Source organism: Sinohyriopsis cumingii, chromosome 19 (assembly GCF_028554795.1).
Source record: "Sinohyriopsis cumingii isolate HCF-2022 chromosome 19, ASM2855479v2, whole genome shotgun sequence".
Taxonomy (NCBI): Eukaryota; Metazoa; Mollusca; class Bivalvia; order Unionida; family Unionidae; genus Sinohyriopsis; species Sinohyriopsis cumingii.
In genome coordinates this window covers 48,476,430-48,490,962 of record NC_142979.1, presented here as the reverse complement: position 1 = coordinate 48,490,962, position 14,533 = coordinate 48,476,430, and the positions used below count along the sequence as shown (strand labels likewise).

Here is a 14,533-nt window from a genome sequence, read left to right as displayed (position 1 = left end):
AATACGTTCCGATCGACCTTTCGCCTCCTCCGTTGTGGGCATGTTGAATCATTTTGTCTTCCTTGTCGCACAAGTAATGTAGCCACCGTAGGGCTTTGACCGAGTACTGAGGCTTGACAAAGTTTGTCATTTGAGGGCTAATGACAGCCAGGGTGTTTTCGGGTATAAATCGTTGGCGGTACACTAAGGAACACGCTTTGGAAATGGTGCAGACTTCTTTCAAAGGATCGATACTTCCGTTTTCCATGAACAGTTCTCGAAATATTCCACAGTAACGCCGTAATATTTCCACGTCGGAACGACAATACTTTAACATTTCTTCCTGAAAGTCAAAGGGGTCCGAGGCGTGAGCCTGGTACCAAAAGTGGAAAGCTTCTCGTTGTTTGGTACGCATGTTGTCGGGGTCGTAGTCGTGAGCCTCGGGCTAATGGGGTAGAAAGGTGTGTTGATTTGATTCGGTATTGACAAAGTGCGGAACGAAGTCTTTAGCCATTTCTGTCATTCCAAACGTTTTAAGCATTCGAATCAAAGCACGACCAAGTAGCTCATCGAATCTTTAAGCTGTACTTGTCCCACTTGCATGGAAATGATTTTGGCTCCGTTCAAAGTCACTTTAGGAAGTTCGGTGCCTTGCTCCGTATAGTATCTCAAAAGAAACTGTCCATCGTATCCCGAGAAATTGTGAGCCATTACCGTGGCATGGCGATGACAATCTCCGTAACGTTCGATGTCCTCTTGGCTCAACGTCTCGTCAATGGGGTCTAAGATCCATTGGGCGAAATGGGCTAGCTTGTTTGGTCCCCGAAATATTTTTTTCACGATCTCCAGGAATCTTGCTTCAGTGAGGGCAATGACTAAAGATAAGTTCTTTAATGCACTTCTCGCACGCTCGATGAGCCACGCAGAAATTAGGAATGTGGATGTCAGTCTCTTGCATGCATTCGAAATCGAAAAAGATGAAATTGCCTTTCTGCTGGTCATCTTCCTCTTGTTGTGGTTATTATTTTTTAATGTAGCATTCGTGTTCTAAGTTCACGATTTTGGTGAAAAATGTGACATCGTTTCTTTCCTCGACATACGTGTAACTTGGCACTATTGGTACGTATGCCTTGTCCACAAGTAGGTCACAATCTCAGCAGTTGACAAGCACTTTTCTGCTGTGAAGATGTTGTTGGTAAAATGTTGGACTGACAAAAGTGCGCTGACAAGCTGGGCAATGCGCCAGTTCTTGTCCTTCGTCCAGACAGGGTTGAGAGGCCAAACACCTGAGCATTTCGATCCACAATACTTGTGTTGCTCTCGATTATTATAGCCATAGTCAAATTTCACAGTAATAACTGTATCCCAAGAATGCGGTGATACTGGTGATGGCATCGAAATGTTCATCGTGATTATAGACGTGAGTATCTTTTCCGTCTTTGAAATCTTTGACTCGAAACAATAGAGGTCCGCGCACTTCTTGAGGGTGCACTTTCAAGGTGTAGCGTGGACTAGGACAGCTTGCAATTTTTGCATTTCAGGAATGCCACAGGTTGTGTCTTTAGACAGGTCAGCTTGCTGAAACAGGAATTCTGCTTCTCTTTGTTGTTTGGTTCGGTCCGATTGTTGAATAGTTTTCCATGCTCTTTTCCATTATACCGTGTCACGGGATAAACATATCTGGTCTTGAGGGTTGTTAATTTGGACGAGGCTCTGTTTTGTGCTGCGAATGTCGTCCATCAATAACATCTTTTTCCGCCCTGTCCCCTGGGGTAGAGACACGTGGGTCATAAACAGTGTTATTTTTCCATCGGTGATGGATTCGGATCATCCAACTTGTCATTGGATTGTTACACCTGTTGAATCTTGTAGATGACTTTGAAAGGTGTAAATTCTGCTGGACTGCTAAACTGGATCCAAACGGAAAGTCTCAATCGATCGTCTTCTTTGGCTCCACATTGTCGTTTCAGTGTGGTTAACAAAGAATTCCATACATCGGTGATGAACTCTTCTGCTTTCTGCAGCGGTACGTAGGACTTGAAATCTTTGAACTTCACAGTGTAAGCCGTAGTTCTAACTTTTCTAGAGAAGCGCTTTTCCGTCTCTCAAATGTGGTAATAATTGTCGGGTGATATTGGTGGACTTTGGTTTGGAGTAGTCTCTCTCTGTCTGGTCGCAGACGTGGAAGGTGTTGGTTCAAATTCGCTCATGTCTTCGATTTGAGCGAACACTTATTTTCGTGTGTGAGGCGATACGTCACGTCGCTGCCTCTTACGTTCTTCTTCTCTCTCACTGAAATCGTGCGATCGTTTTATCTCGATTGCTGATTCAGAAATGATTTAACCAAGCTCATTCTCTCCATATATACCCTCTCTACCTCTTGCTGTCACAGTGACTTGGTATATTTCACAAGGGCAAGTGAAAGCCAAGTATATAGGAACCCAACGATAGCGGTGCGTCTTAAACACCTTATGCATCTTGACGACCTTTCGATTCAAACCCTACCACAAAAGAAAAATGTTGCAAGAAAAAGAAGAAAAAACAGACAATTGGTGTTCTCAAGAGAGCTAGAAACGGCACTGTGCCGTTAGGACACGTATGTACTCCAGAAAACTACGCTACTCTACAACGATGTCTCCTTCTATCATTCACATCTACTTTGTCGCTGACCATGATTCTACCAACCCTGTTTTATCAGACGTTTTTCTTCATCTGATATTTTTTTAAAACTATACTAAACCCGTTTTTAAAAGAACTATCCTTTTTCTATAGCAGTGACGGCGTATCGACCTGCTGTTACCACTGTTGCTGCACAACGGTGATCCTTCCTAAGACCAAAGTATGAGACAGAGCAAGTAAGTTGTGAAGTTGAGCGGATGTGTCTAAACAACAACTGTCAAGCCCCTATGTTCCACTTCTGTTTGTGATAATAACTTGTGCTACTTCACATTTTCTAAAGTGGAAATCTGTATAAGCCGTACAAAAGTTATATGACTTTGGCTTTTAACTGTTGCACAGACTCTTCACTTTATAAGTATCTAATAATTTACAATTTTCCAAAACACGCACACACTTGCAACGTGACCATATTATCTGTACTTCTTTATTTGTGGATATGACAAGTCCAATCATATATAGCTGGTTAAGAACGCTAGGAATATTCCCTCATTTTTTCAGAAATATCAAAGCTTTTATGTGTATTTTCCCTCTTTCACTCTTTATTAGTGCTTAGGTATGTACAAATAATTTTGATAAAACTAAATTTTGAATTCAGGTTTCTCTCTGTTTATATATTTGTTCTCAAGTTGATGGTGCATAGTAGATTACATTCGCATACCTTCGCGAAGTGAGAGACATTTCTACACATGTCATTGCCTTTGTTAAATTCGGTTTTGTTGGTTAGTCATCGCTAGTCGTTATTCCTTAATTCTACAATTTTATGTATTTCTTTGTTATAGAAGATGTAAGATTATTTGTTAGTTAATTTTTTTTTAAGTTGTTTTCGCACAGTCGTGCAATTACTATTGTTTTAGGGAAAGGAATTCGAGCCACTTCACCGGGCTTTTATGTACTCACGGAGCACAGTTTGCTTGAAGCCGTCATGCAGTGGGACTAAGATTAGTCCATAACAGTCTGAATGGAGGCCTTGATGGCGAGTGGGAATAGACCCAACACGCACTCGACCTATTCAGTCGCTACTACTTAGCTGCATTTAGTTATATATGATTGGTACTGAATGAATTTTAAGTAGTATTAAGGGTGTGTACTGCACGCTATTTATTTTGATGTCTGGCCGTGGCAAGGGAGGATACAGTAGAAAGGTGGTTCCCAAATCACAGGTTGGTGCTCCTAGCCTTCAGGGTATCGGGTCTAAATTGTCTTCCTACACAACTTTGAAAATCTCTGTGCTGTTTTGAGTTTAGAATTTAGCTTAGGAGAGGTATCTGAGTTTGCCACCTTGTGTGGCTGGTCCTGATGGTCTTGGCCCTTTGAGACCACCTTATATATAGGATTCGTGTTTTCGGGTCTTACGTGTCTAAATTATCGTTGTATTATTTGCAGCCTTGTGCTGCTGGGCCTGATGTTCGCTGTTGTTTTAGACCACCTTATAGATGCTAATTCTGAAGTCTTTCTTTTCTAAAGTTGTTTATAGGTTTGTCACTTTGTGCGGCGGGCCCTGATGGTCTTGGGTATTGGACCACCTCATGTACCCTAATTTTGGGGGCCTAGAATTTCTTGTGGTATAGACTGTACTGTCACCTTCGGCTAGAGTGTTAAATTCTCAGAGGTGTTAGTGGCATTATGTGCATGCTAGGTTGTCAGGTATGGCTTAGAGAAAGGGGGAAAAGGAGTGGTTAGATTGAATATAATTATTTATTAGAATTTTTAAAAAAAATAAAATAAAACGAAGTTATAGAGCGGAAAACAACAAGTTCCCCCTTTTTATTCATTTTTATATATATGTATTTCCCCCATCCTATTTCTGTTCCCATTTGCCTTATTTGTTAGGTGTTATTTTATGTGGTTAGATTTGTTTGGTGTTATTTTATTTTCAGGCTAAGTCTATTTGAATAAGATATAGCTTTGCCAAGTACTCGGGTCGCTAAGATGTGTCAAAGACATCTGATCTTATATTTTCCCCTAAATCTGAGTTTCTTAGCCTGTATGCTAGTTATCTGATGTTTATTTTAGGCTAAATCTATTTGGATAAGACAGATATATTTGCCGAATAATCGGGTCGCTAAGACGTGTCAAAGACATCTGATCTTATTTGTTCCTTATGTTTAAGTTTGTTAGCTGTACTAGTTGTGTGATGTTATTTTCTGGCTAAAACTATTTGGATAAGATAGATTTCTTTGTCGAATGCTAGGGTAGCTAAGACATGTTATTGGTCCTTACATTATTTGGTTATCCAGTCTCCTAGTTTATAATAATTGAACTATGTCATTTTGGTTTTCTATTTTGTTTTGTAACCCATATTCATGTATAAAGTTAATTATATTTATATATGTGAGATTGAGGTTAGGGTTGTTACTCATTAAAAATCCTGAGTATGTTTCCAGGGATCCAATCTTATTTTGCTCCAGTTTTAATTTGGTTCTTTCTTTCTTTAGTTTGTGGCAGGTGTTGAATATATGTGTTAGGCCTTCTGGAACCGGCAGTGATAGCAGTTTGTGTTGTGGGGTTGCTGTCCTATGTATTGCCCAAATCTGCTGGCCAGTTTGGGTTTTCCTATGTAAATTCTGTTTATGATCCTTTGATCGTTATTGTTCACTTTTGGTGGTTTCCTAGATCTGGTGACGTTTGTCATGACGGAGTATAGTTTTCTGCCTGTAGTATTTCGGTTCCAGTTTTTTGGCCATATCCTATTGATATACTGTTTGGTTATGCTTATTAATTCACTGACACTGTAGTGGAGTAGTATAAGTTGGGTCATGTAGTTTTTGCTTCGCTACTTATTCAGCTAATTCATTTCCTTTGATGTCAATGTGGGATGGTATCCACATGAAGTCAACTATTTGATGGTTATTATTAAGCCCTTTTATTGACAGATAAGTTCGTTTAAGGAAATGTTCTCTTGAGTTGGTGTTATTATTGAGGATAGACGAAATGACGCTTAGCGAGCCACTTAATATTACTGCTTGTTTAATATTGTTTTCTGTATTTCATCTTAGGGCTTCAATGATGGCCCAAAATTCAGCTGTGTATATGGAGCAATGATCCGGTAGTCTATTTGCCATTTTAATGTTCAATTCAGGGATTACTGCTACTGATGCTGTTCTGGGGGGTTCTGCTATTTTGGATCCATCTCTGTAAATTTTGACTGAATTAGGGTATTAGCCATTATTTCTATTGTGGAAATTGATTTTATCTTAAGCTCCTGTTCATTTTTGCTGCCAAGTTTCGTTAATTGCATGCTGATTGATGGTTTAATGTTAGTTCATGGCATTGTGTCGTAGTTGTTTTGTGATTTCAGCCTGGAAGTTGGCTATTGGTAACACTGGTCAACAGTGAAATCATTACTGACTTGAAAAGGCCCTAACCTGTAGTATTTTGGTGTGCCGAACACGAATATAACCGTGAAAAATTTGTATTGGCTCTCGTTTTGAAGATATTCATATACCTCATTTTCTATGTTTCACTGTGTAAATTTCTCCAGTAGGACTGCAGCAACATCCGGAATAATGATGTAACATTGCATAATACCATCATGCTCACATCATCCACAGTTGATTGCATCATTTTCTGATGCAATGCAATACTAATGCCATGCGGCTGCTGAAGTAAGTTGACGTCAGCAGTGTACTATACATGTGTAGGCCTATTATACTAATGCCAGGCGGCTGCTGAAGCTGACGTAAGCAGTGTACTATATAAAGCCCAATCAGATAGGTTCAGCATTTAAAATATTTTAGACGTTGTGCGAGACAGTTCAAGCTACTGTTACATAAAACTTATTATTTTATCCATTTACGTACAATAAAGAACAGTAATGCCTCGAAAGTGTGTTAATACCGCGGACAATTTTTGCTATATTTGTGGGGAAGTGACATTTGCCAACCAGAAGAAAAGTATCAATTCTCAAGTGAAGAAGGCATATCATCTTTACTTCGGATGCAAGGTTGGTGACCAAGACAAGCCTTGGGCTCCGCATATATGCTGTGCTACATGTACAACACAGCTTTCACAGTGGTTGAATTGCAAAAGGTCATCAATGCCGTTTGCAGTCCCAATGGTGTGGAGAGAGCCAAGCAACCACCTAAATGACTGTTACTTCTGCTTGGTTCCTCCTCTTTCCGGCGGAATAACGAAGCGAAAGAAGTCGAGAATAGTCTACCCAAACATTCCGTCTGCATTGAGACCAGTTCCACATGGTGAGGGACTTCCTATTCCAGAACCTCCAGCAGAATATTCTCTTGATTCATCTGACGAAGACAAAGGTGAGTCGACCTGTTCTTCTCCTGGTCCATCAGCATGCAGTGATCCAGATTTTCACTGTGGTGCATCATCAACCCCACACAGAATAACACAGGAAGAACTAAATGACCTGATTCGTGATTTGGACTTATCAAAGAACAAGGCAGAATTGCTAGGATCAAGACTCCAACAATGGAATCTTCTAGAAGAAGATGTCACAATTACTGCATATCGAAAGCGCCACCAGCAACTGGAGCCTTTCTTCAGAAAGGAAAGTAATCTGATATTCTGTTCCGATATTGAGGGCCTCATGAATGCTTTAAAAATCACTCATGACCCACAAGAATGGAGACTATTTGTGGACTCTTCGAAACTGAGTCTCAAGGCTGTGCTTTTGCACAATGGAAACATTCTTCCATCTATTCCAGTAGCGTATGCTGTCCACATGAAAGAGACATACGATAACTTAAGGCAGCTACTGAATTCCATTGAGTATAACAAGTACAGCTGGCACCTCTGTGGTGATTTGAAGGTAGTTGCCCTTTTAATGGGACTGCAGCAAGGATATACAAAATACATGTGTTTCTTATGCGAGTGGAATAGCCGAGCAAGGGAAATGCACTACATGAGGAAGGAATGGACTCACAGGCAGAATGTAGCCATTGGAGAGAACAATATCCAACACCCAGCTCTGGTTGAGGCTCAGAAAATCTTGCTACCACCCCTTCACATCAAACTAGGTTTGATGAAGAACTTCGTGAAAGCCATTGACCGGACTTTGCCAGCATTCCGATACCTGCATGAAAAATTCCCTCGACTCAGCGAAGCAAAGATTAAAGAGGGAGTTTTTGTGGGTCCTCAGATTCGAGAGCTTTTCAAAGATGACCGGTTCAACAACTTGCTGGAAGGTGACGCGAAACAAGCATGGAATGCTTTTCGCCTAGTTTCTACAAACTTCCTCGGAAATGTTAGGGCAGAAAACTATAAGGAACTAGTAGAAGACATGTTGATGAAGTATAAGAAACTTGGCTGCAATATGTCTCTAAAGATTCACTTCCTTCATTCCCATTTGGATTTCTTTCCTAGCAACTGTGGTATTGTTAGTGATGAACACGGCGAACGTTTTCATCAAGATATCGCAACAATGGAACAAAGATACCAGGGAAAATGGTCCACTACAATGCTGGCTGACTACTGCTGGACACTCCTCAGAGATGCTCCCGAACAGCTGTACAAGAGACAGGTGAAGAAATCTAAGATGTAGTCAATGACTTGATTTTTTATAGGTAGGCTATTACAGTTGACCTTTTACTATTGGAATGCATTTCGTTATGTAAACATTAATTTCTTGCAGATTACAAAAAAACTAGAGCCAATTTTGCAATTTGACTGTCATATTCGTGTTCAGCACATAAAAATTGATAAGAATTGACTAATTTTATTTCAGTAACATGACTTTTGTAAAAATTTGTTGTCCAGTGTAATCGTCCAATTAGTTGATGTACGTGTTCCAGGCACGTACGTTGGGTACTAATTTATTGCTGAATGGTTTATTACATTTATTGATGGCTACCCGGGTGGGGTGTGAATTGGGGTGGGTTGATAATCTAGCTGCATATTAAGGTTAACTCCTGCCTTCTGAAGTGCAGTAGTAATTCTCCAGTTAAAATTCGGAGCTCAGCAAGGGATACAGAAAGGCCGAGTGCTGTACATATTATTAGTGATTTTCTTTGAATCGAGTCTAATTTCTTAAGCTGTTTATGTGGTGCCGAGTTGTATATTTGTCACCCGTAGTCTAATTTATATCTTATTAATGCCCTGTATAGTGTTAAAAGAGTTTCCTGGTTGGATCCCCATGTGGTCCCTTTAAGGTTTTTAAGCTAAGTTTAGATCCTTATTACAACTGTTAACTAGTTGGTCTATATGATGTCCCCAGTTTAGATGTTCGTCATAGTACATACCCAGAAATCTAGCAACTTTAAAAAATGTAATGGTTTTATTTTTTTATGGTAAGTTTAGGGTATTTTAATTTGATTTGACATTTGGGGGAGAATAGGACTGCAATTGGTTTTTTCGTGAGATAGTTTGAACCCCTATTTATCTATTTCCCTATTTTGTTTTGACTGTTTTGGATTTCACTGATAGATGTTTGACTTTCAGGGTTTCCTGATCGCCAAAGTCCACTGTCGTCCGCAAATTGTGACATTTCAATTCGGTTAGAAGTTAGATTTAGATCGAGGTCATTTATCATGATGTTAAAGAGTGTGGGGCTGAGTACGCTCCCTTGCGGAGTACCGTCTTCTAGTTAGTATAGTTCAGAACAAGTGTCCCCCACCCTAGTTATTATTTTGCAGTTGGTTAGAAAGTTTTGGATAAAGTTGATTATTCGTCCGGTAATTCCAAAATGATCTAGTTTGGCTGTCAGTCCTCGGGTTCAGACCAGTTATAAAGCTTTTTCAAGATCTAGAAATTCTGCTGTTAAATATATTTGTCTGCTTTGCGGTGGGAGGTTAGTGCCACTTTGATTGCCGCTTCTAATCGAATGAGTTGATCCGTAGTGGACCTTCTGTTTCTAAATCCACGTTGATTTTCAGAGAGTAGATGGTTACTTTCCAACTGGTATTTAAGGCGATTTGTTATAATTTTCTCCATAATTTTACAGATGTTGTTAGTTAGGGAAATGGGTCTATAAGAATTAAAATTATTTTGGTCTTTTCCTTGTTTAGGAATTGGGATTACTATGGCATGTTTCTATTTATCAGGTAGTTTACCCACAGTCCAGATTTTATAAAAAAGCTTTAGTATAGGGTTGGTAATATTTTCAGGCAGGTGTTTGTATGTTATATAATATATTTGATCTTCCCCTGGCGATTTTGTCCGTTTTAGATCCTAAGGCTTATTTTCCACTCATATAAGGATATTTCACAATTAAGTTTGGTTTCCTTTGTCCCTAGATCTTTAAGGAGGTGTGAGTGGGTTTTTATCCTTTATCCATATGTTGTTGAAAGGATGGGGTGTGGTCAAGGTTACAACTCATTACAGTAAGGTGGTTGGCGAGTTTATCTGTCTTTTCCTCGTCTCTGGTAGTACCTGCTATTTTGGGGGAGGTGTTTACCGTTTTTCATTTAATTGATTTTATTTTATCCCATATTTGCTTGGAGCTAGTTTTGATATTATTTTTAGAGCAGAAATTTTGCCAAGATCTTTCTTTTTCCTGTTTAATTATTTGTTTTAGGTTTTTCCCTAATTTATATGTTGCGAAATCTAATGAGTTTCCAGATCGTTTGAATTTTTTAAGGGCACTTCATTTTTCCTTATGCGCCTGCTTGCATAGGTTATTCTGCCATGGTGCAGTTTGTTTGGTTTGTGTACCACTGGTTTTAGGGATGTTGGAGGTGGTATGTGCTTGGATTGTGTTAATTAAATTTTCATAGAATATATTTACGTTCTCATTTTCTTGGTTTTTTGTAATAATTTTGGTTAATTGTATCCTAAAGGATTCCAAATCAGTTTGATCATATTTCCATCTAAGGCAGTGCTCTCCAACCCGCGGCGTGCATGCCTCATGCGGCCCGCGAGCTGATTTAAAATGGCCCGCCAGAGCTCGAGCAGCTATATAGTCGTTGCTTTTCAGTTTTCTGCTGCGGCCCTCGGCTTCAAGAAAAACATTTTTCAGTGGCCCATGGTGTCAAAAAGGTTGGACAGCACTGATCTAGGGTGTTTGCTGGTGGTTTTTGTTTGTTTGTTGTTGAACCGCCATCTGCAGAGTGATGATGATTCGTATACTGCATCGTACGAAAATATACGTTGTTGAGGGTTGATGGCCTTAACGATATCAACAATTCCGGGCTTGTAGGCTGTAACAATGGACCTGTCGGGTGGCTGGTTTAGGTGAACACATGGTTAGGTTGTTGTTGTTGTAGGGTTTAACGCCATTTTCAGCACACGATAGGCTATACATGGCGGCCAGTATTAATGGTGGAGGAAGAACCCGAGAAAACCCCGGAAAGAACAACCGACCCACGAGAAGCTACTGGCAAGCTTTCTCACATACCCACATTGGCTAAATCCGAGACTCGAACCCACGCAGACAGACATTAATATTACTTGTTATACCCCTACAGTTCCATTACCATATTATTAATTTATTACTGGTTGTGTTATTCATAGTGGTGCGTGGTCATTTAGTTTGTTATATATTGGGGAGGGGTAGGGTAGCTTGGCTATTATAAGTTTGAGTTTGCCTAGATATTGCTCTATGTTTTTTTGTTTTTTTTTACCTGGAGTTAGGCTATTCATGGTTAATGTAATTATGTCATGAAAAACCTCTTCAATTGGGGAGTTGCTGTATTTCCCTTATTTGTGTTTGGTTTTTCTTTAACTGCTGGTGGGTGGGGTGGGTGTTTATACTTTTCCTCATTGGTTGGTACTGTTATTTTTTCCCTAGGTTTTTGTGGGCTTGGCTTTTGATTTGCTTGTGTAGCCCACTAGCTCCGCTCCCATGAACGCTCTTCCGCCTTCGACCCCTTCGGGCCTCGTAATCTTTCCCTTTGGGCTATCCTAGTCACTCTGGGCGGCATTTGCACCACTGGCCCCGGGCGCCATTTACTCTCAGTAAACCACTGCACTGATTACAGGTTATGAAGTTTCAGTGAGGCAAGATTAAATAAAAGTGAGGCTTTCAAAAGAAAAAAAGCTGATTCTAATGGTGATATAAAGTATTCTTTTAATCAGAATTCTATTTATGGAACGCGACTACACATCCAGCTAGCATTTCCGCTCTTGGTCCAACGTGTCTACTGGAGCGATGGGTAGACCTGATAATTTACACAGGTTGAATAAAAAAGGAAATAAAATAAGAACAAGACAACGAATTATGAAAAAGTGTCTATGTTTGAGAGAGAGAGAGAGAGAGAGAGAGAGAGAGAGAGAGAGAGGGAGAGAGAATAAAATTAGGTTACAATATTCTAAGTGAATCTTTTCTCTTACAGCCAGTCCCCTCTCAATACATGCAGGACGCTGAGTTAAATGAGGTCCTACCTTGCAGTGGGGAGATCAGGTGGGAAATGCATTTTGAGCAGAAATTGATAACTTCTTTTTACTGAAGTATTGACTATGTTCTTCGCATTCCTGAGCAAATCATTTTGTATTTGGGTGGGTGGGAAACGTTTCTCGTACTTGACTAGATCTTTGTTCGTTGTTTAACATGGAAAGCTTCATAGATAACCGAGTCTGTGTTCATCGCATTCAACAGAAAATCAATTCTTGCCAAGATATATGACAATATGTTTATTGTAATATATTAAAAACTTATAAATAAATACATTTTGGTTGTTGTTTTCCAAGGCTGGTAACACAGGTGGAATTTTAGTCGCTCCAGATGACTCTGTTTAGTGCTCAGATATATAAAGAAAAGCGTTTATTTAATTGCTTTTATATATCCATTTTGTAATTGTTATTAATACGCCATATATATATATATATATATATATATATATATATATATATATATATATATATATATATATAGAGAGAGAGAGAGAGAGAGAGAGAGAGAGAGAGCATGAATTATGTATGATTTACTTGATCATCTTTGTTACAGGCTAAAATTTAAATAGAGAGACAAAAGTTCGATTTAGATCATAGCAAAAATTCAAAATCTATATTTTTTATCTTTTTAATTGGTTTGACTCATATGATCAAGCTGATGCAATTTTGCATTTCAAGAATTCCTTTCTAACCTGTAATTCCAGAGAAAAAAATATGCAGATTATGACAAATCCTGTAGTGCCGTTTTGATCACTTGACAAGATTACTACCATATAGAAACAAAGACAAAATAATAATAATAATAATAATAACCTTCCAAAGGCACAAACCATAATGTCTTGATGTAGGACAAGTAGAACAAATTCAAAGAAGAGCACACACTTCAGACACATACGCAAAATGTTTATATAAGTAACTTAAGGAAACATTTATTTTGAAAAGTAGTGTTAAGAAAATTCAATAAAATATCCTTGTGTAAACGTTCTTTACTTTGTAATAAATAACAACAGAAATAATGTAAAAGTCATTTTCTTTTGTAAACTAGTTATCAGTATTAGATTACTTGGTAGCTACAATGGCATACATAAGCGTAGCGTTAATGCAATTGCTTTTTTCACGTCTAAACTCCTGAGTTAGATTGATGGGCCCGGTAAATGCAAGGGTGAGTGGTCCGACACCTAACGTCGATGAACCATGACTTTGAAACATGTAACAATCTTAACTCATTTAGTATTGAAAAATGCTGAAATTTATTAATTTTGATGACAGAGCCAACATGCCCTACTGTCTAGTTATATGTTCATATTTATTATTCATATATTTGTATGTCAAATTTGCCTCATATTTGTATTTATGTACACTTAGATTTTTTAAGTTCATCCATTTACCTTTATTTCATCAAGTGCTTTCTTCATTATGGAATATAATATGTGTACACTTCCATGGCAACGAAGGTAGTAGTTACCTTACCTCTCTGTAATTGCACTTTTCGTTTAACTTCTTCTTGTATCATACTCTTCTTTATGCGATGATAAAACTTTCTAGAAAGTGCTTTCAAATATAACCGCTCCGGTGGCCTAGTGGTTAGAGCGTCCGCCTCGGATGCGGCAGGTCGTGGGTTCGATCCCCGGCCGAGTCATACCAGAGACTTAAAAATTGGTACTAACAGCTGCCTCGCTTGGCGTTCAGCATTAAGAGGTTAGTGTTAGGACTGGTCGGCCTGGTGTTAGGATAATGTGACTGGGTGGGACATCATGCTACATGTCTGCGGCATGATGCCCCAGTGCTAGACATCACTATAAACTGCCACATTGCAGACATCGTAGCGATATGATTGAAAAATTGCTAAAGCTACGTTAAAAATCAAAATCACAAATCACATCACGCTTTCATATATAAAGTTTTTATGTCCAATACCAAACAGTGCCATCACTTCATATACAAAATAAGGTGATCAACAATACCCAAACAATCCATGCAAGATAATATTCAATGTAACAATCAAATTAAATTCCTTCCTTTGCACACATTTCATGAATACCATCAGTTACAATTTTTGCTAAATAGCATGACTCTTGCGTCTTCTATAGGTACTTTTTTATCATACAAATCTTATGACCGAAAATGGCAAGGTTGTTTCTATAGGGGTGTTTTGTTGCCTCTCAAACGGAATACCTTAGTTTGACTGCCTTTCTCGTGAAAACACAAGAAAGGTCGCTTCTAAAAGTAGAATGGTGTGCTAGGAACGCACGATATAATTAGAAGTGTGCGAAACACTTTTAAACTCTGTACATTAAATTCACTGAAGAGAAAGTTCGACATAATAGGACCTTGGTTTACATAACATTCATGATATCAAGAGAACACAAAGATCCAACAAGAAAATACTAATGTAATACATTATATCATGTTCTCTTTCTGCTTTCTTTGCACTAGCAGTTAAAGGGATACGGATGTCGAATTTATTTTGCAAAACAATCTTTGCAACGGCAGTAAATGTCCTTTCGCGTACACCCGTCTTTTCCTAGCCCGAGTAAACTTGTAGGCGTATGACATGGAAGCTATTAATTAGTTTTCCAGGTTTTAC

General features: G+C 38.8%; 1 protein-coding gene across 1 annotated transcript in view; it reads left to right on the top strand.

Annotated features, from left to right (window-relative positions):
• The window catches only part of LOC149775659 (protein GUCD1-like), a 60,532-nt gene extending 48,432 nt beyond the window's left edge, over window positions 1-12,100 (top strand). The window contains exon 7 of the mRNA XM_089944187.1: window positions 11,889-12,100. Within this exon, the coding sequence (XP_089800313.1) occupies window positions 11,889-12,002 (114 nt within the window). The 3' untranslated portion in view covers window positions 12,003-12,100. The remainder of the gene's footprint in view (window positions 1-11,888) is intronic.
• The last annotated feature ends 2,433 nt before the right edge of the window (window positions 12,101-14,533 follow it).